This window comes from Micromys minutus (assembly GCF_963924665.1).
Source record: "Micromys minutus genome assembly, chromosome: 10".
Taxonomy (NCBI): domain Eukaryota; kingdom Metazoa; phylum Chordata; class Mammalia; order Rodentia; family Muridae; genus Micromys; species Micromys minutus.
The window spans coordinates 6,781,535-6,803,141 of NC_137979.1; the positions used below are offsets into that span (position 1 = coordinate 6,781,535).

A 21,607-nucleotide genomic window follows, 5' to 3' on the forward strand; every position below is an offset into this window, starting at 1 on the left:
TTTGGACCCGCAGTGTGTATGGGAACAGTGTGTCACAAGATGGTCCAGCTGAGGAGAAGGACCCTTGCCTCTGGCCTCTCCCTTGCCCCCGGATGAGCATCCTGCATCCACAGCTGCGCTCAGTGTAGTTGATTTCATTGATTTAAATTAATTCATGCACATGCATCATTCCATATCTCACCCTATGGTACAGAGAGGTCTTTCTAGAAACACAAATAATAATAATAATAATATAACAATAATGATAATAATAATAATAACCCCCTAAGCCACAAAGCTAAGGCAATCAGGGCAAACAGAAAGTCAAGGAGGTCATTAAAACTCAGGCCAGAAGTCACACCGGACTGTCCTGCTCAAGGGTCCGCCTCTGGCAATGGGGTTGTAGAGTTGTCTTTAGAACCTTTTCCTAGCATCTCGGCTTTAAAAGGGCCTCATGACCCACAGCCTTCTGCAGAACAGCAGCTGCTCTAAGTCCTGAGACTAAAGAATTAGTCCTTGAGACTTCCTTCCATAAAGGGTCACTCTAGACCCCTGATGCTGGTTGGGTTGTCTAAGCACGGCTCTGCAAAAGAAAATCTCGGACCAGGAAGTCAGCTCTCTAATTCTCAGAATTAACCCAAAGATCCATCCGAGGATGTTTAGACTGAGGTTGCCTCACCCCATGCTGTGGTGTGACTGTTCACTAAAACTCCGGGTGAAATTTAATCCCTACTGTAAGGTGTTAGGCAAGTAAACAGATTTAATTCAGCGATGGCATTTGGAGGTAAGGACTTGGAGTGGTGATTGAGGTTAAATGAGGTGACAAGGGTGGGGCTTAATCCAAAAGGACAACAGCTTCGGAGGACAGATCTAAGTTAACAAGTTTTCTGTCTCACCGATGCCCTGTGCAAGAAGGTTCACACCAGATGTAGCCACTGAACTTGAACTTCTTCGCCTTCATAACCTGGAGCTGAATAAGCCCTTATTTGTTATGTGGGTTGGTATGTGTGTGTGGTTTGTTATATATATTTATATGTGCGTGCTACATACATGTGAATGTGCAGTCACACATGGGGGGGGGGGAGAAATACATCAGGTGTCATTTGCCATCACTTTATGCTTTACTCCTTTGAAATGGGGTCTCTCATTGAGGCTAGCTGGCCAGTGCACTCCCAGGATCTGCCTGTCTCCAGCCCTTAATGCTGGGGTGAGAGACATGTGCAGCCATGCCTTTTTTTTTTTTTTTTAACATGATTCCTGGGATTTGAACTCAGGTACATAAACACCTGCACAGCAAGTACTCTTCCTCGCTGAGCCACCTCATCAGTGTGAACCTTCATTCTTTATAAATTACCCAGAAGTGGGGCCAGTGAGATGGCTCCGAGCACTGAGGTGCTTGCTGAGTAAGCCTGGCCACCTGAGTTCAACTCCTGGAGTCCATGTAAAGGTGGAAGGAAACAACCTCGCAGTGTTGTCCTCTGACCCTCACCTGCGCTTGGTGGTACAGCCCCCTCCCCATCAACCACCCACACTAATATTAATAAGTTAAATAGAGCTAAAAAATAATTACTCAGAAATAAAAATGGAGCCGAGGTTTCTGAAAGAACTCTGGGAGACAAGACAGACTTCTACTGCTGTCTAGCCAGGCTGCTGTGCTTTGTCAGCCTACGGACCAGAAGCAGTAGCGAGGTGTACCTGAGTGGATGGGGACCTACTACCAAAGCTAGCTGGCCGAAGCTTGGAAGCTTTGCGTTCTAACCCTGACAGAGAAACACATCCCTGTATCTCCAACGGCAGGGCTCGGAACTTCCATTCTTCCTGCAGGAATGTGATACCAGGAGACAATTGCTTAGGACTGTGGGGAGAAGGCTGCTGTCACCAAGTTCAGTCATGTACAGTACCCAGCAAATGGGCAGAGGTGTTACCATGGCAGCCACCAGCCATTGCTATTCCAGATGCCCGGAGGCAGCAAAGACCTTCCAAGTAGGGTGTTCTCTGCTTTGTGGCTTTTTGTTTTGTTTTGCTTTTAACTGTCTCACTCTCAGGATTTTGAGAGGCAAAGAAAGGACTTCGTGACAAGCATAGAGGCGCACTCAATAGTCGGTGAACTAAAGGAGGCAGAGGCGGGCAGATGTCTGAGTTCAAGGTCAGCCTGGTCTATCCCAGAATAGCCAGGACTACAAGAGAAACCCCGTCTCAAAGACCCAAGCCAACCAACCTAACAAACAAAAAAAATAAAAGGACTCAGAGACAGGAAGGAGAGAGATGGATCCGGACGCAGCATGAGCAAGAACAGTAGTGGGAGTTCCGAGTGACAGGTAGGCCCAGTGCAAACTGGACTTTCTGGAACCATGATTTAAAAACTGCAAGTACAAAATTTAGACGCCCCCTCTTCTCCTATCTATTTCTTAGTTCTCTCTCTCCCTCTTCCTTTCTCTTCCTTTCTTCTCTCTCTCTCTCTCTCTCTCTCTCTGTATGTGTGTGTACCTGTGTGTACCTGTGTGCACACATACATGTCAGAGGTCAACATCAAATATTGCACTTCAGGTGCTAGCCACTTTACTTCTTAGGACAGGTTCTCCCAGGGGACCCGAGACTCGCTAATTAGGAAAGGCTGGTTGGTCAAGAAAGCCCCAAGGATGTGGGGTCGTGGACTGTGAAAGGTATCCTGATTCCTGGTGGAGACAAGTCATAGCCCCAAGGACCCCAAGGGATGGCAGGAAGCTTCCTAATCTCCTAGGAGATCAGTCCCCTCTCACGCAGCTACAGTCCCCCACAGCCTCCTATAGAGAGGTTTGAGTCCTGAAGGTCACGCCCCAAGTTCCTCTTTTACAGGAGAGGACTTGACCATAGGTCACATAGGCTCAAGACAGACCAGTCTCATAGAAGCAGGACCACACCCCAAAAATATGGCTCTAAGGCCAAGCCAATAGGAAGTACGGGCTGCCAGACCCTGACCCATCCCAAAACTTATATAAGAATCCTATCCAGAAGGATTAAAAGTATGTAGGAATTATTCCATTGTCTGAGAACTTCTGTCATAAGAGCTCTCATGTGTGCATGTGCACGTACACACACACACACACACATACACACACACACCCTGTGTCTCCTGCGTAGACGGAGGGAGACAGAGGCGAGGGCGGGGCAGCACCAGCAGTGGAAGAGGTGAAAGCAGTCCTCTCCTCAACACCAAACCCGCTCACCTAGTGGGACCAGAGATCTCTATGTGAGGTCTCCGGAACACAGGCCCACACAGGGATCTCTCTGACTACCCCTTCCCAGTGCTGCTATAACAACCGTATGTCTACACGCTGAGCTTCACATGAGCTCTGGGGCTCAGACTCAGGTCACACTGTTCGAATGGCAAACACTTTATTGACTGAGTCATCTTCCTCACCCCTGAAATTGCCACTAGCCAGGCATAGTGGTACAAGTCTAGAGGAGCAAGAGTTTTGAGGCTAGCCTGTGCTACACAGCAATCCCTTGGCTTTAAAGAAAGAAAGAAAGAAAGAATTCTGCTTGGCTGTTCTCCTGTACAGGAGGCAGCCATGGCGCCCACCCAGAATGGTATGATCCTGAGCCCCACTTCCACAAGGATTGGCAGCGAGCGGACACTTGGTTCAACTGGCTGGCACGCATCTGGTCCCATCAGGCCCATGATGAGGAGCCCTACAGTTAGAAACCATACCAAGGTCCAGGCCGACAGGGGCTTCAGCCTGGAGAAACTCAGGGTGGCTGGTATCAAGAAAATGGCTCACACCATCAGCATCTCTTCGAACCCAAGGAGGCAAAACGAATCCATTGAATCACTCCAGGCCAACGTGCAGCGCCTGAAGGAGCCGCTCCCAGCTCATACTTTGCCCCAGGAAGCCTTCTGCTCCAAAGAAGGGACACAGTTCTGCTGAAGAACTTAAACTGACCACCCAGCTAACAGGACCTGTGATGCCCATCCGGAATGTGTATAAAAAGGAAAAGGCCAGAGTCATCATAGAAGAAGAGTAGAACTTGAAGGCTTTTGCCAGTCTTTGCATGGCCCGAGCCAATGCCCGGCTCTTTAGCATCCGAGCAAAAAGGGCGAAGGAAGCTGAAGATCAAATGTTGAAAAGAAGAGGTAATGCACAGTTGTAGAGTTGTGATAAATTTTCCACATAGCAAGAAACAACAACAACAAGAGCAACAACAACAAAAACAACAAACAAAAAAATTCAAAACACACAAGCAGAACAACATGATCAAGTGTGTCCCTGTGTGGCTATTACACAGGTTGCAGACCATGAAGCTTGCCTCGGGTGAGGGGATCAAACCTGTTCTCTCTGGCCAGGATGGATGCTGGGGTTGGGGGTGAGTTTGGACCAGCTTCCCTGCAACTCTCCTTCCCAGAGACCATGGCTGTAGGTCTCTTTCCCACTAGGAGAAGGAAGAGGTGCTCAACAAGGTGTCCTGACCAGCTATAAACACACAGTAGCCATTAGTCCCAGCTCCATACTGGGCACTGCGTGTCTTTTGGAATCTTGGTAAGGGTTAAACAACATGGCTGCCCATGGTTGGACCTGGGGCTCTAGTTTGAGGACTATTGTGTCGAGGGAGTCTCTTGGAAAGCCGTGAGGGAGGAGCTTGGGTTGCCAGACAAATCTTAGCTTCTGCTTGTGGGGCTATGGTCCAGGAAACTAAACAATAGTCCAAAGAGAAGCCCTTCCATCCAAAGGTGTATTGTGGGGGAAGCTACTTCCTGTGGTAGCGATGCTGTAATATATCTGTTGGAAGAATGATTTCTCTTGATGGGACCAAACTGCTCCCTACATGTGAATACACACATGAACACACAAATATGCTTCAGTTAGAGAACCAGAGCTTAAAAGCAGAAGCCTCAGCTAAGAGCTGGCTGGTATTACATTGGGGAATGAGCCTTTAAAACAAACATTATGTTTCCAAAACAGGCTCTCCATATCCTTTCTGGTGAAAGAGTGAAATGTGGCAACCATCTGGCTCAAGCTATGCAGGGGGAGGGGTACTGGATATGCACCCCCAGACCCTCAGGTCTAAGGCTGACGTTCCTACAGCAGGGTAGTGTGCAATCCACTTAGCTGGATCATATGCCCTTCAGTTCGGTTTCAATAGATAAAAACCAGGTCAGAAGGTGCTGAGGGACAGACTGCGGGTATAGATCAATGGTAAAGAGAGTGCTTGCCCAACAAACACAAGCCCTGGGCTCAATCTTACACAAACAACAAGAAGAGATGAAAGGTCACTCTTGGCTTCCCGTGCCTCCCAACAGTAATCATAATAGGAGTAACAACTGTAGTGGTTTTTTGTTTTGTTTGTTTGAGATGCGATCTCAAATAGCCCAGGCTGGCTTTGAACTTGCTCGGTATCTGTGGATGACCTTGAACTTGTAATCTTCTCAAGGGCTGAGTTTACAGACCTGTGCCACCATACCCAGTGACTGTAGTGTCCTGAATGCTTAGTCTACATGCTGCATTGCTTCAAGAGCTCTCAATGTTGTCTATGAAATGAATACTCCTTTTTTTTTCTTGTTTCATAAATGAATAAATAAAGGCATTGGAGGGATGAAGGGACCCATCCAAATTCTTTTTTTTTTTTTTTTTTTTTTTTAGTGGACTGATTAAAGGAATTAATTAATCATTTGTTCAGCTGACATTAAACAACTGCCCCAGGCCAGGGTACGTGTTAGGCACAGGACATAGCTCTTTCCTTCATAAAAGCTCAAGGTCGAGCAAGACAGACCAGCTATGCTCATGCGTCTGCATGAGGCCAGCACCCTGGTTAGTAGGCTCTACTCTGACCTACAGCATCCTTGCTCTCTAGCTAGAGGGAAAGAAAAAGGCAGCCCCCCCCCCATTCTCCATCAGAAGGATTATGCTCTCATGCCTGAATAATTAGCACAATTGTGTTTTAGATGCTAGAACAACATGGGGCTGGGCACTTGGTACATACCAAAACCGTTGATGTTTGAATAATGACCAAATTAGGAGTAATAGAAAAGTGTGGCTCTGGGGCTAGGGGGTACCTATGCTTCCTATACTTGAAAGACACCTTTGGTTTTGAACTCTCCCTGTAGTTCAAGCCTGGCAGTTTCAGCTTGTTCAAAAGCTATAAAAACCAGAAAGTCCTGCACAAAACGCAAAACCCCGCAAGACAGTCTGATGCTGAGCCAAGAACACAATCTTTCTTGGATCCTGGCACTTCTGATATGTGACCTCACCCCTCGTCCACTTTTAACAGCCTGCTTAAAAAATTAGTTGTATGTATGCATGTATTTTATGTAGGTACATAGGTACACATGTCTATGCATGTGCATGTGGAGGCCAGAGGTCTGAGTGGCTGTGTGTGTACATGTGGAGTCTTCCTCTACTATGTGTGTTTTGAGACAAGGCTTCTCACCAAACTGGCGCTTGCCATTTAGGCCAGTGGGATCTGCCTGTCCCCACCCCTTGCCAGCACTGGAGTTTCAGCACTACACTGTCATGTCACGCTTTTACGACAGTCGAACATTTGGCATCTGAAACACAGTCCCCATGCTTACTGATGGAGCCATGTCTCCAGTCCACCTGCTCCGCCATCTTTAAAGATGAGGCCCAAGTCCCTCCTGAGATGGGAAATGAAAGCACAAGCGAACTTCTTTAAGAAAATGTCCCTCTCAAACATCCCACGCCTTTGTGCTAAGGAAAGTCATGGCTTAAAGTTGTGCAGATGATAAAGTGTTTACCTGTGTGCCTGACTTGAGGAAAGAGATTCTTACAAATACAACTTCTTTCATCCCAGTATGAAAAAAGCTAGAAAAGCTCTTACCACAAGGTCTAAAATCCTTCTATAAACAGACTTTAATCCCAGAGGTGACTGTGAGTAAGAAACTAGCATCGGTCCATTTAAGAATGAGCAACGGGTCTCTACAGTGTCCTCTCAGGTTAGCCTCCTCCCGGGAGGAAAGGAAGAGACAACAGTTAACAACATAGGCATCCACCCCAGCTCTTTCCTTATAACTTGGCTGTGAAATTTCTTGACCATCTGCAAAAGAAACAAACAGAAACAAAGACCCCGGGTGCTTAATTCCTTTTTGTTAATGATAGGTTTGTTGAGATATACTTTTACATAACAGAAATCACATTTGTAAACTGTACAGTTCTGCAGTTCTTGGTGTAGCCACAAAATTGAGTGTGTGGTGTCTTCAAGCCTTTGTGAGCTTGTATGTGTGTGTGTATGTGTTCGTTTCTGCTTGATATAGCATGTGTATGAGTGTGTACATGCTTGTATGTATGTGTGTTTCTGTGTGATATAGTATGTGTATGTGTGCATGTATGTGTGTGTTTCTGTTTGATATAGTATGTGTATGTGTGCATGTATGTGTGTGTGTTTGTTTGGTATAGTATGTGTATGTGTGCATGTATGTGTGTGTGTTTGTTTGGTATAGTATGTGTATGTGTGCATGTATGTGTGTGTTTCTGTTTGATATAGTATGTGTATGTGTGCATGTATGTGTGTGTGTTTGTTTGGTATAGTATGTGTATGTGTGCATGTATGTGTGTGTGTTTGTTTGGTATAGTATGTGTATGTGTGCATGTATGTGTGTGTGTTTGTTTGGTATAGTATGTGTATGTGTGCATGTATGTGTGTGTGTGTTTCTATTTGATATAGTATGTGTATGTGTGCATGTATGTGTGTGTGTTTCTATTTGATATGGTATGTGTATGTGTGCATGTATGTGTGTGTTTCTGTTTGATATAGTATGTGTATGTGTGCATGTATGTGTGTGTTTCTGTTTGATATAGTATGTGTATGTGTGCATGTATGTGTGTGTTTCTGTTTGATATGGTATGTGTATGTGTGCATGTATGTGTGTGTTTCTGTTTGATATGGTATGTGTATGTGTGCATGTATGTGTGTGTGTTTGTTTGGTATAGTATGTGTATGTGTGCATGTATGTGTGTGTTTGTTTGGTATAGTATGTGTATGTGTGCATGTATGTGTGTGTGTTTCTATTTGATATAGTATGTGTATGTGTGCATGTATGTGTGTGTGTTTGTTTGGTATAGTATGTGTATGTGTTTGTATGTATGTGTGTATTTCTGTGTGATATATGTATGTGTACTTGTATGTATGCATGTCTGTTTCTGTGTGGTAGTGCTGGCGCCTGATTGCCATGATCCTTGTGTGGAGGTCAAAGTAGAGCCTGGGACATCTCCCCTTGTTGGAGGTAGGGTCTTTTTTTGGTTGCCATTATGTCTGCCTGATTTGCTGGCCCATGAGCTTCCACCTCCCATCCTTCCCTGAGAGCAGTGGGATCCCAGACACGTTAATAGTTCATCTGGCTTTATGTAGGTTCTGGGGATCCAAACTCAGGACCTCATGTTTGTGCCGCAAGCTCTTTACTCGCTGGGCCAGCTCCCCAGTCCAGCATCTACTTTTGGATATGTCGTCACTCTTGAACGAGCTCTCAAGCCCAATAGCAGGCAGCCCTGTTCAATTCTCTTCCCAGCCTAGACACTCTCATCCAGTCTCTGACCCCGTGGGTTTCTCTACTGCGGATGGTTCACACAATATAGTCTTTAATTCAATCGCTCTAGTTCTGTTTTGTAGTCCTAGGGACAGAACTGAAGACCTTGTCCACACCGGGGAAGCACTCTGACACCGAGCCACATTCTCAACCTGGCATGCTGTCTTTTACCATGGGCCTTTGCCATACGGCGTGATGCTTCCAGGGCTCATCACACTGTGAGAGCCCGGGGCAGTACTTCACGCCTTTTTACTGATGGATAATATATATTGATATAGTATAGACATTGCACTGTTTTGGGTTTGTGTATAATGTCATCATACGTATTTATGTAGATTTTGTGTAGACATATATTTTCATTTCCCTTAGGAAATGTAATATACTTCCCATAGTAATGCAATAATTGGGTTATATGGTAAATCTATGTGTAGCCCTTAGGGGAGCCCTCTTTCTGTTTTCCATAGTGGTAATTTCATTTTACAACCCCATTAAACAGTGAATGAGGTTTTCCAATTTCCTACAGCACTTGCTGTTTTCTACCTCTTTAATTTTGACCAACCAAGTAGGTGTATGGAGGTCTCTCATTGTGGTTTTCATGGCCATTTTCTAATGATTCTCAGTGCTGAATTTTTTTTTTTTTTTTTTTTTTTTTTTTTTTTGCATTGTATATGCTGATCAATTTGGGGACTATTGACTCTTGACCGTGTGTTTTCTGCTTCACTATCAGAACATGGCTGTCTTTTTCTCTATACTTTAATTTTCTTTAATGATATTCTGTAGTTTTCAGAGTATACATTTTGAAATTTTTTTGGGTGACATTTATTCCTAAATAGATTCCTTCAAATGTAGCCCTGCCGGAAACAGTCTTAATTTATTTTTATTTACATGTCTGTGCCTGTGTGAGCGCAGAGACATGGGAGCCAGAAGAGGAGGGTGGATCTCCTAAGGCTGGAGTTACAGGAGGTTGGTTGTTAGCTGCCAAACATGGGTGCCGGGAATCGAACGCTAGTCCTGGGCAAGCGCAGAGTGTGTATTCAACCACAGAGCCATCCCTCCAGCCCCTTTATTTCAGCTTTAGAAGATATCTTTGCCTGTCATAGGAAGCCTGGCTGAAAGCTGTTCTCTCTTAGCAATTAGGATGTCACCCCACTGTCAACGTCACCTCCTGTCATCTCTTATTTATGGACGTGAGAAGCTAATTGCATTTGGCTTCTCTTCTCCACGACAAGTCATGTCCTTGCTGCTTTCAAACTTTCCCCTTTTTGTTTGTCTTTTTTGTATTATTATAATGTATAAGAGTGCAGATTTCTTTGTCTTGTTCTACTTAGAGTTTGAGACTCTGAGATGCAGAGAGTAATATTTTCAGCAAATTTGTAAGAGGTTTTAGTCATTTCTTGGAGTATTTTTTTCAAGAATAATCCGTTTATTTTATGTACATGAGCACACTGTAGCTGTCTTCAGACACACCAGAAGAGGGCATCAGATCTTATTACAGATGGTTGTGAGCCACCATGTGGTTGCTGAAAATTGAACTCAGGACCTCTGGAAGAGCAGTCAGTGCTCTAACCACTGAGCCATCTCTCCAGCCCTTTTTGGAGTAATTTTTTTTCCTGGTCTTTTCTTGTTTCCCTCTAATATTCCCATTGTGCATGTATAGGCCTGCTTAGAGGCATCCCACATTTCTCCGAGACTCTGTATTTGTTATTCCTTTCCCCTACTTTGTTCTTTGAATTATATAACTTCCAATGGCAAGTTTGATGGTTCTTTCTTTTGCCAGTCCAACTCTTCACCAACACTCTTTTGGGATTTTTATTTTCAGCTCTTGCTTATTTTCATTGCTCTCTCTCTCTCTCTCTCTCTCTCTCATATAAATGAGATATGTATATATAATATATAAATTTTTATATATTTATATATAAATTTTATATACTATTTATATATTGTATAGAAAATATATATAAATTATATATATGTATATATATGTATAGAATCTGTTATCTCTTTCCTGGTTTATGATGGGAATAACCTTCATGACTCCTTTTATTTTAATGTCACAATTTCCTTTATCTCTTTGAACGTATATATCAGCGTTTCTATTAAACCTAACAGGTAGTCCTTCAGCTCCGCCCATGTTGCCTCCTTTCCTCTCCCCACTGTGGGAGTCGCAGTTTCCAGTTTCTCCTCCTCTCACGTATAGCCATCAATACATACAGGCAAAGACTCAGATCAGAGTTAAAGAAGCATTTAAGGCATTATTAAAATGGAAAATAATGCAAACAGGTAAATATTTTTGGAGTTTACCATTCAATCCGTTCATCTAAAATTGAAGAAGCAGGAGCTGGCAAGATGGCTTGATGGTTAGAAACAGATGTCAAGACTGATCCCCGAAACTGATCCCTGGTACCCTCGGATGGAAGGGGAGAACTGAGTTCCCCCAGTTATCTTCTGATTTCTACAGGCTCGTGCCGCACACGTGTGTGCACACACGCACACTAAATGAGTGACTGTAAATTTTGAAAAAAACTAAGAAGCAGAATTCTGGCTGACTTCTCTCCTTTGGTTTTTCAAGGCTGTGTCACTTCCTGGTGGCATGAAAGCTGATGTTTACCACTAAGCTGGGCCACCTCTGGTTAGGATACTGGGTGGAGTTGTTTTGAGGTTTGCTCTGACCTCACTCAGAAAGGCTGCTCTCAGCTGCTTTGTTGGGGGTTGGCTATTTCCTGGTAATGAGGCACTCTCTGGGTCAGCTGTGGCTCTAATAGGGATACTTTTGTGTTACGACAGCATCTCCATTTTTTTTCTGAGCCATCTTAGGCTTCTTCCGCAGTGTGCAGACAGCTTTGGTGCTTGGTGTTCTTTGAACCACTTCCATCCACCTTCAGAGCAGTGGGCAGGGAAAGTGACCCATTTCTCCCAGGGTGACATCTCTTCATGAGTGTGTACAAACACTTCTGGGGCATTTGGCTTGCCCCCCACCCTGTCCCCCCATCCTCTCCAACCCCAAAGCAGGGGTTCCTGCTTGGCTTGCTTTCTGGCTTGTATAGCACCCGTGATCCCAAAATTAGCAAGGAAGTCAAGGCCCTGGGATTCTAAACCTAATGGCTGGTGGACAGAGCTGCCTCTGTTTGCAGAGGGGCTGGGTGGGGAAGAATGGCAGCCTCTAATTTCCTGGCTGGCTTCACCAGAATTTTAGTCACTGCAGCGGGGAGCTCACGGGATGCAGGGACAAGGTGAGACAAGCATGGGTGGCTTTCTTGATGACACACTCTATCTTTGAGTGTGAGTCACAGGAATAAAGAACCGTTTTCTTGGCTGTATCCATCTGTCTGTCAGGGTGTGGCTGAGAAAATGGGTTGTGACTCTAACTTTTCTTTTGGTTGAGAGAGGGAGAGGGAGAGATTTAGAGATGAAAACAACCGGTCATGTCTGTTTCATCAAGAAGCAGACTTGAGGGGAATAATCACACTGCTGTTTGGGAAGTCTGAGAATTTTCACTTACTGATTTGTAAACCCTCTTTGTGGTGCAGAAAAATCCATTTTCCAAAATGACCAAATGGTTTGTTTCTCTTTTTTTGAAAGTTGGCCTTGTCTTTTCATTATTAAATAGTAAGAATTCTTTTGACATTCTGGATAAAAGTCCTCTATCACATACATAAAGGTATTTTCTATTTATCTATTTTTAATTCTTTATTTTCACATCACACACCCCAATCCCACTCATCTCCCTTCATATCTGCCTCCTGCACTTGCAACCTCCCCATCAAAAGGAAGTAAAAAAAAGACAAAATAAATAAAACAAAACATGAAAAAAAAATCTCATCATGGAATCTGTAATGTGTCACAGTGCGTCCCACAGTAAACACTTTTGTCCACACATCTTCACTCGCAGACATTCATTGCAATGAGTCATGGGTCTGGTTTGAGGCCTTGGCTTCAGCTACACTGTCAGTCCTGGTTCATCACTGCAACTCCGCTCAGGTTTCCTGTTGTTGCCCTATGTCATGGAGATCCTGCAGGACCGGCCCTTCATATGCTCTAGCTCAAAGCCCTGGATCTGGGACTGATTGGTAGCTGAGCTGGATAGCCCACCAGCTCACTCGCACCCACGCCACCAGGGTGAGCGCTCCAGGGCTGCTCTGGCTAGCTCACCCACTGTCTCAGCCAGAAAGGGGTAGGGCCACCTCTCCTGCCCTCATGCCCTCAGGGCAGGCTCCCTTGAGCCCAGGCCACCAGAACCAGTTTTACTGTGCTGCCTAGGCGAGGTGCAGGGACTGCTCTCTTGAGTGCTGCAGTCGGTTAGGAGTGGGGGCAGCTCTCCAGAATGCCACAGCCAATGAAGGGTGGGGCCATGCACAGCCCGGGCCAGGAACCCCAGCATGTTCTCTAGTGGTGATATGAGCCACAGACACTGACACAGACCCCTGCTGTTGCATGGTCACAGACCCAGACATGGCCCTCAGCAGAGCATAGCCTGGGACTTGACCAAGGCCTCAGGTGCCAGGGCAGGTCTGTTCTTCTCCACCCGTCAGCCTTCAGTTTCTCCTCTCTTCATGATGCTCAAACTGTTCTCTCTCTTCCATCTCTCCACTACATACTGCCACATCGTAGTGGCTCAGAAGGAGGCATCAGATCTCCTAGGGCTGGAGTTATGCATGATTTGCAAATATTTTGGTTCATTTCTTTCTTTCTTTCTTTCTTTCTTTCTTTCTTTCTTTCTTTCTTTCTTTCTTTCTTTCTTTCTTTCCTTCTCCTTCTCCTTCTTCTTCTTCTTCCTCCTCTTCTGATTTTTCTGAGACAGGTTACTCTGTGTAGCCCTGGCTGTCCTGGAACTTGCTCTGTAAAACAGGCTGGCCTTGAACTCAGAAATCTGCCTGCCTCTGCCTTCCAAGTGCTGCCACCATACCCGGCTCATATTTTTCTTTATAAACAACATAGACAAGAGTCTGCTGAACCTAATAATGTTTGCAAAGTCTTCCTTCCTTTGATTGGGTTAAAGAAAAAGCTGCGGTGGGTGGAGAGGTGCCAGTGAGGAGTTCTGAAGTTACCTGAGGCTGGCCACAACTAGAAGAAGTCTGGGGATGGACATCCATTTTGTAGTTACCGCACTCACCTCCTATGCAAGAGGCCTGGGGTATCCTGCCGCTACCCACTAAGTGCTGGGCTTTCAGGTGTGGGTTAGCACATCCAGTGTACGCAATGTCAGAGTTCAAACACAGCACTCAGCTGTTGACAGCACCAGCCTCCCATGGAGGTTTTTGTTCAATTCTTTCTGAAAATTACAATACTGCTAGAGGCGAGGTGGATATAAGCTAAGAAATTTTCCCTTTTGGGTCCAAAATTTTAAAGAAAACCATTCTTTTACTTTCAAGTTCTGGGTTAGAGCAACAGGCACAGGTCATGAGGGTCTGCTAACAGCTGTGACTCAAAGCAGTAAGGTTTGGGGACCCGAATCTAAATTTGTCCCTTCGGGGTCAGGGTCTAACAGGGATCTCTCAGGCCCTCCCCTGGGCCTATGAAGAAATCGGCTGGGTCTGTACTAGCACCTGCTCAGGGGTAGAACACTCAAAGGTATCAGTGAGTTTGGCCCAGGCTCAGTGATTTACTTATTTCTTTCTGAAGTCCAGGCTGGCCTCAAACTCGAAATCCTCCTGCTTCTGCTTCCTCAGTGCTAGGGTTGAGGCATAGGCCGCTCCACCTGCCTGCTTCCTAACACGTGAACACCAAGCTGAAGCTGCCAGCTTGGGCTACCATAGTTCTTCTAAGAGCAGAATGGGTAGGGGAACCTGTGGGTACAAAAGAAGTAAATCCATCCTTTCTCCCGATCCCCAGCCCCACCCCATTCCTCTCTACACTGACTAGGTTCTTGTCTTTCTTTTGGGGTCTGGAGACATGCATCAGGTGCCAACACAGTCCTTATACATAAGAATATGACCAGCCACAGGTTGGAACTGCAGTGGTGCCTGAGGTCTGTGGCGTTTGCCAGCCTGTTCCTGACCATCTTGCCTGATTTGTCACTGTTCCACCCTGGACTCTGTCTTTGGCTTCTGTGACCCACTGAGAGGAATGGACAAAGTCTATTTATCCTGAGTCTTGGCAGCAGGTGCAGGTGAAAGAAATAGCTTGAGAACAAAGGTGTGTTCTGACATCCAAGAGCCAGTTGTCAGAGGAACACAGCCTCAAGGTGTGTTCCAAGGTGACAAAGTAGCTTATAAACAAGGAAACACACACACACACACACACACACACACACACACACACACACACACACATGCTGGGGCTAGGGCTGTCCCCTGAGTTTTCCTCTGTTTGTTTACTGGCAAACATCCACTTTCTGAAGACTGACTGGAAATAGAGTCTCCTTGGGGCTGGCACACTGTCTTTGGACAAATCTGAGTACTGAGAGATTTAGTTAATATTCAAACCATCCTGAGAGCCAGGTTGCCGTTATGATGTCCTGGGGCCCATCGCTTTAGTCTAATGATTCAAGGGAGGGCACACATGTCTCATCCTGGCCACCAGCAGTATCGTGGTATAGCCATAGCACGGAATAGTATAGCAGACTGTTGAACCAGGGGAGCTGAAGAAATTGTAATTTTCCCAACAGTTGCTGGAAGAAGAAAAAGACTGGGATTCTGGTGTCAGCCAGAGAGCCTCCTTGTCTTCTAGAACTAAATCTCACACAGTTCTGACAAGCTGTCAGTCCACCCCGCAGGAGAGACTGCCATCCAGACAGTGATGACAGACAGGAACACACCCTGACCAGGACTGCTTAGCTGAGCAGACCTCTCGCCCTCTGTTTAGACCTGAGCTTTGAGGCAGAACCCCAGAGGTGGACTTTTGAGGTGGAGGTGTCACAGGACTTCTGCTCCCTCCCCTTGGTTTTTTGAGATGGGGTTTCTCTGTGTAGTTCTGGTTATCCTGGAACTCGATCGCTCTGTAGACCAGGATGGCCTCTAAGTTGCAGAGATCCTCCTGCCTTTGCCTTTCAAGTGCTGAGATTAAAGGTATGCACCTGGCTGTCACGGGACTTCTTGTTCCTCTTCCCAATGTGGCCTCACTGAATAATCTCCTTTTCCTGCTTTTCATCAGTACTTGCTGGTTTACTTGCTTATCAGGATCAATGGCTAAGCACAGCTCTCTAGGACTGCCAGGGCCCAGTAACAAGGGAAGAATGAAGCAAACTGCCTGTTACTGCAGGTCTATCCCTTGGCCAGGTCCACCTAGACCCCAGTGGAAATGGTCTGTATTAAGGTTAGCTACACGATGAAGTCTTTTGGAGTGGCCAACCCCATACTGGCTTAGTCCGTGTCTCTGTTTACTTCCCAGAAGCTCCCTATGAGCTTGGAATGGGATCCACAATATTCCTCTGGAAACCTAGCCTACCTTGAGAGTATGAGTGACATCAGTGTCCTGGTCCCAGGAGAGGTGGCGCAAGGCTGGTGCCTCCAGGGGCACAGGCTCTTTGCTGCAGGTTCTATCTGAATGAGTGGTTACACCTTTAGCCACCTCATCTCCAGGCTCCCAGGGATATAGGCAGCTGCGGAAGAGGATAAGGGTAGCCATGGCCAGACAGAAGCTCCATCTTAGGCTACTGAAGGGTCTATTGAGGAGGCTAGCCCTTGGGACACAGGGATTCCCTTGAGGTTTGTGAAGCACAAAGTCTAGGAGGATCTGGTTCTGGGGCACATGAGGCTAAGAGTTTTCAGTTTGTGGACTAAGGCAAGGCTGCCTAATGGTGTTCTGTGAAGAAAGAAGAGCAAGAGGAGTTCATGCTCAGACCTTGCCCTTGCCTGTCCTCCCTGCTCCTTCAGCCTCAGGACAGGGGGCATCTGAATTTACCCAGGGATGGCACTGGAAGAGGAACTCAGGACCCTAGACATAGGCTTTGTGGTGGGTCTCCTTTCCCAGCAGAACCTCGCCATCACAAATTCCACACATCCTTGCCTCTCTCTGTTCTTTCCCAGACATCACTGTATGGGTAACTTAGCTACTAAACAGGTCCATACTCCTCTCCCAGGGTGATCTCAAACTCTTCTAGCCTAGAGTCCAGAGACAGAAAACCCTCACCTTGTGTTTCTATGCTCTTTCCTTACCGCGAAAAGTAATTTGGTCCAAGCTCAGATAGCTAGAGCTACAGAATATTGAGGATAGCCTTAGACTTAACTGATTAGATGAAATAAGTAGGTGCGATCCCATGCTTTAATGAATAAATATATGAATATGAATTAATAAAATATGTGAATAGATATACACAGAAACAAATGGCTACCGAGGGGAGCATTTATGTCCGGAATAATCTCAGGTTACCACTAGGCAAATTCTACAGTTCTAGTCATCTTAGTGTCTAAAGATCTATACCAAACTCAGGGAGTAAAATTTGTATCCAAGTATCTCCCCTCACATATTTATTAACTACAAAAAAGAAAATAATAACAATAGTAGTGGAAAAATCCAGCACACACCAACTTAACCGGATGACTGATATTTATATCACTGGTAATCACAGATTACCAGCATTATATACCTGGCTTGATGCCCTGAAATATATAACACTTCTGTTACGTTCTCATCCAAAACTGTATAACACAATCTGAACATGAGGAAAGTTACATGGACTCAAGCTGATGGACATCCATGAAAACAACACATGAAAAACATCATGTCCACGGAAGATCAGGAAAGGCCTCACATTGGAGACAGGGACGTGACACCTAAGCGTAGTGGGATAATGGACTGGACCCGAAACAGAAAAAGGACACCAGTGGTACTTTGACCAATGTTAATTTCCTGGTTTTGATAAATGCATTATGGGTAACTGATATTCATAACATCAGAGCTGGGTGTGGTGGCATGTGTCAGTCACCCTGAGGGCCAGAGTCAAGGGGAGTCCAACCTGGATGACACAGTGAGTTCCAAGCCAGCCTAAGCTGTAGAGTGAAACTCGTTTCAGAAGGAACAACAAATACACTGCTAAAATGAGAGTAGCCTAGATGAAGGATGTATGGAAATGTCCTGCACTATTTTAACAACTTTTCTTTGACTGAGAAATTATTTTTAAATAAGGATAAGAAATTAGGTTCTTACTACACAGGATAAATGGCTTGTACCTCACACACAGCCCCTGAGGAAGGAAATGACCTTATGTGTAGAACACAGCACAAGGGAACAGATATATTCATGTGAGTCACAATCCAGATACCAGATTCCTATCCCCTGGCACCCATGAAAGACGTTTCTCTGGACTGACCCTGTCCTCCTGTGGAGGGGTCCCTGGGACAGTTTGGATGGGCTTTTGCCTTCTGGAGGATGTCAGAGTGCTGGAGGACTAGGCAGAGGTATATTCTGAGGATGGGCTTTCCATCCTTGTAAGCCAGAATGTAGGGACCTGTCAGGGGCCCTGGGCTTAGCCTGTAGGATGAGGTCACTGGCTAAGGACTCTGACACATGTCTCACTCTCAGAGTCCTGGTAATGTGTCTGTGGGGACATCCAGTGGATGTCATCACCTAAGGACATTTACTGAAAGCTTGGCTCCCAGCTTAAAGCTGTTGTGGCCTGGTGGGCCTGGTGGGCACTTTAAGAGGTGAGGCCCATTGGAAGGAAGCTAGGTCTTCTGAAGGGGATTTTAGGACCTGGCCTCTTCCCCTTCCTCTCTCTCTCACATGAGGAAAGCTACTTGGCTCTAGCACGCACTCCCCTTCAGGATGTGCAGCCTCACCACAGGCACCTAAGCAACAGGGCCATTTGGTCATAGGCTAGAACCTTGTCTCCTTATAAAATGCTTGTGCTGGGGCATTTGTTACAGTAACTGAAACCGAATGACACGTTCTCACCAGTAATGCATGGGGATTCCATCTGCTCCAAATTCTCCTCAGTTTCTTTGCTTAGTTGCCACTCAGAGTCTGAGTTCCTGCCCCCTCCCTTCAGAGAGCCACCCCCACTCTACTCACCCCACTTCTGCCCCTTCTCTTTTCAGCTACCCTTGCCTTTCAACTCCCACCAAGCCAAAAAGTAAGCAAGGGAGAGAAAGGCTGCTAAGCACAGCAAGTCACAGTGTGCACGCACGAGCATTTGAGACAGGAATCGCGAGGTGTGCCCATAGGCCCCTGGGTACAGCACACTGGGGCACTTATGGCTCAGGAGCTGGTAGTCACCCTGCCCTTTATATCCTCGGGCAAACAAAATCATCCAGGAAGAAGACAGCAGCCAGGCTAGACTAGCTGTTTGTGAAGGTTGTAGCCAGTGGGTCCAACCTCCCAACTCAGATGCAGGGAATAATTCCAGATCTGAAAGATGAACTAACTTCCAGTCTTAGATACCCTGGGGCCAGGGGTAAGTCCTTTTTAGGGGATCACAGGTGGACAGGCACAGCCAAATAGGACCCAAGACAGTCAGGGCGCTAGTGTGAGGGACCCAGAGGGGGTGCAGAAGCTGTTACTCTCCATAAGCCCTGCATCTTCCACAGCTGCCACCTTGACTAGGACGGGGGAGGGGCATCTCCTTGTAGCAGTGACTTCCACAGCTTTCTCCCAATCTTGCTTTCCACAGTAGCTTAGATCAAACTGTTTCTAAGAACAAGGGGCTTAGAGAGTTGATATTCACCAGTAATTCTCTATAGGAGGCAGAGGCAGGAGGATCCCTGTGAGTTCAAAGCCATCCTGCCTTGGTTATGCAGTGAATTATAGGTTAGACAAGACTCTTCCTCTATCTTAGAAGAAGAAAATAAAATCATAAACCTTAGGTGTGCTATTTCCACAGTCCTCAAAATATAGTCAGCTTTTCAGAACACCTACAAGCTGCCCTAGAGACAGCTCTAACCTCTTACCCCCCCCCCATACCACCTACTGTATCAACAGGGCTCTTATTCCCAGAACCAGCCTCATTCTTTGCTAGACAGGACCATCTCCTAGCTCCAGATTTGCTTCACATTTCGCTATTCCTTCCTGTTGTTGTATATCCAGTTCGAGCTAATCCACGAAGAGAAGGGAGTTTATTTTCCCAAAGTCACACATAAAACAAGCTAGGATTTGAATTTTGGCTCCTGAAGGCCAGCAGATAAGTAGGGTAGACGTCAGCTCTCCTAACAACACAGCTGGTATGCTACAGGCATCAGTACTCCCCAGGTGGGGCCCACACCCTAGCTCTCTATACCCTGGGGCCAGACACATTTTCTGTTGACTGCTCCTTAGCGCTGAGGGAAGGAGATAAGACACTGTGGCTGCTGTTCCCAGAGATCTGCTTGGGAGGAACTTAGTTGGTTTGTTTTACTGGCCCTGGGGGAAAGACAAAATAGAAACAGCAGTGGTAGGAAAGCAGACATTCTACCTGCCTGGCCAACAGCAGGAAATCAGTTCCCAGTTCCTGGTGATGCTCTTCCCAGAAACGGTGTGTGTCTTGAGCTAATATCACCTGCTCCTTAGCAAATTCGCAGCAGGAAACGGAGAGAGCACATGGCCACTTTCAGATTCTGGTGACTCAGGGAACTTGTTCCCAGATCACTTAGAGGCAAGTAAGTGGTCTCAGCTGGAGCCCCTGCTCAGCTTACACTTCCCACAGAAGCACTGGTCTCTCCTTCGGTGTCCAAAGGCCGGGTTCTAGTTTTGGCTCCTTGCATCCAACTAGTGTCAAGGGCCTGCTGCCTCCTTTTTGAGCAACTGGGGCCTCAACACGGGGGCCCTTCTGTCTCAAGATCCTACCCTGTGTCCATACCGCATATGTGTATCATCAGACCACCATAGCCCTACTCTGTGGTAAGGATAACTGTGACTATAAATCAAGACAGTCTGGGGTTTGGCCTGCCCAGGGAAGCACCGAGGCTCTTGGGAAACTGTTGTGAAACTCAGAAAGGAAAAGGCAGTTGGTGACAACACTCTCTTTTTCATCCCCCTCCATGCCACTCAGAAATTCATAAGCTCCGAGTCTGCGCTGAGAATGCACTCATCGGTGTGTAACATTGACCAGGCACTGTCAGGGGCTGTTGCGGGTACGGACACAATGGAGTCCCCATTCCCAATGTCCGACCCCAGCAAGGCACTATTACCTACCTCTGTCACGATGGTGGCCAGGAAGACATTCTTGCTGTACTCCCAGCCATCCAGGCAGTTCTCCTGCTCCAGCTGCTCCAGGTCCACGTCCCGTCCCGGCTCCAGCCCCAGTTCAGAGAAGTTAGCGATGGTGGCCAGTCGGTAGCGGCGGCATTTCTGAGGCACCTGTTGTCCGTCCTTCATCTCCAACGGGATGCTATGGTTGCGCCAGGCGCTGCTCAAGTTCACGGTGTGAGGCACAAGGCAACGGTGCTCCGGGGTCCCCGCCAGAAACACGACTGACATACCATTGAAGCCATTGGGGATGATGCTGGCGCTGAGCAGAAAGAAGATGAGGCGCTGGAAGGGCCCCCAATCGCCCAGGAAGGCGATCACCTCGTCGTAGTCCCGCATGCTTCCCGCCTCTCCTTAGCTTGCACGAGGGAGGTGGGTAGGGAAAAGAGGGTCCGAGGATTGCGGCGCGCTGCGAGGGTCTTCCCGGGTGGCTGCGTGCAAACGCGCTGCGGGTACTGCAAAAATCCCAGGGGTTGACGCGGAGCGCAGGGAAGCCGAGTCCTCTGGGACCACACCCCCGTGCGGCGACGCACCGAGGCCACCGCACTCCACCAATCTGGGCGGAGCTCTCGGGCGGGCTCAGCCTCCTGCTCCGTTCCCTGCACCCAGCGGCCTTCCACGCAGGCCTCCGGCCCGGGATCGGCCGGACCAACGCGCGTGCAGTCCGGAGCTCCGGCTTTCTCGGCCTCACGTGGGAGGGTGAGCGACAGGGAGGAGCCGTGTCCCGAGAGCCAGGCCTAGCCCGGGGCAGTAGTCCGTTGCTCCGCGATCCCAGCCTAAAGTCTGAGCTCAGGCAGGCGGTCAGGACAGTTAATCAAGTCCGCGCTCGCAGGAGAGCTCCGTGGGGGACAGGAGCGCCAGCTCTTCACACACACACCAGCGCGGGAGCTCTCTTAGGAACCTTAGTGTGACTGTAGTCAATCAGTATGGCTGTAGTCCATCACAGGACAGCGAAGACCTGAGAAGTAAGTGTCCTTGGAAAAGCAAGATCCTCACCTTGCAAAGAGGCAACTGTGG

At 47.0% G+C, this 21,607-nt stretch overlaps 1 protein-coding gene and 1 pseudogene across 3 annotated transcripts in view; one reads left to right on the top strand and one right to left on the bottom strand.

Annotated features, from left to right (window-relative positions):
- Positions 1-20,929, bottom strand: part of LOC308425032 (solute carrier family 22 member 4) — a gene marked incomplete at its 5' end in the record, with an annotated part of 43,925 nt that extends 22,996 nt beyond the window's left edge. For both annotated transcript variants that reach the window (XM_080922217.1, XM_080922216.1), the window contains one exon: positions 20,537-20,929. In XM_080922217.1, the coding sequence (XP_080778343.1) occupies positions 20,537-20,929 (393 nt within the window). The remainder of the gene's footprint in view (positions 1-20,536) is intronic.
- LOC308426234 (large ribosomal subunit protein eL13-like) lies at positions 3,531-4,110 on the top strand (annotated as a pseudogene). The gene has a single exon. The product of its transcript is annotated as a large ribosomal subunit protein eL13-like (transcript).
- Positions 20,930-21,607: the final 678 nt, after the last annotated feature.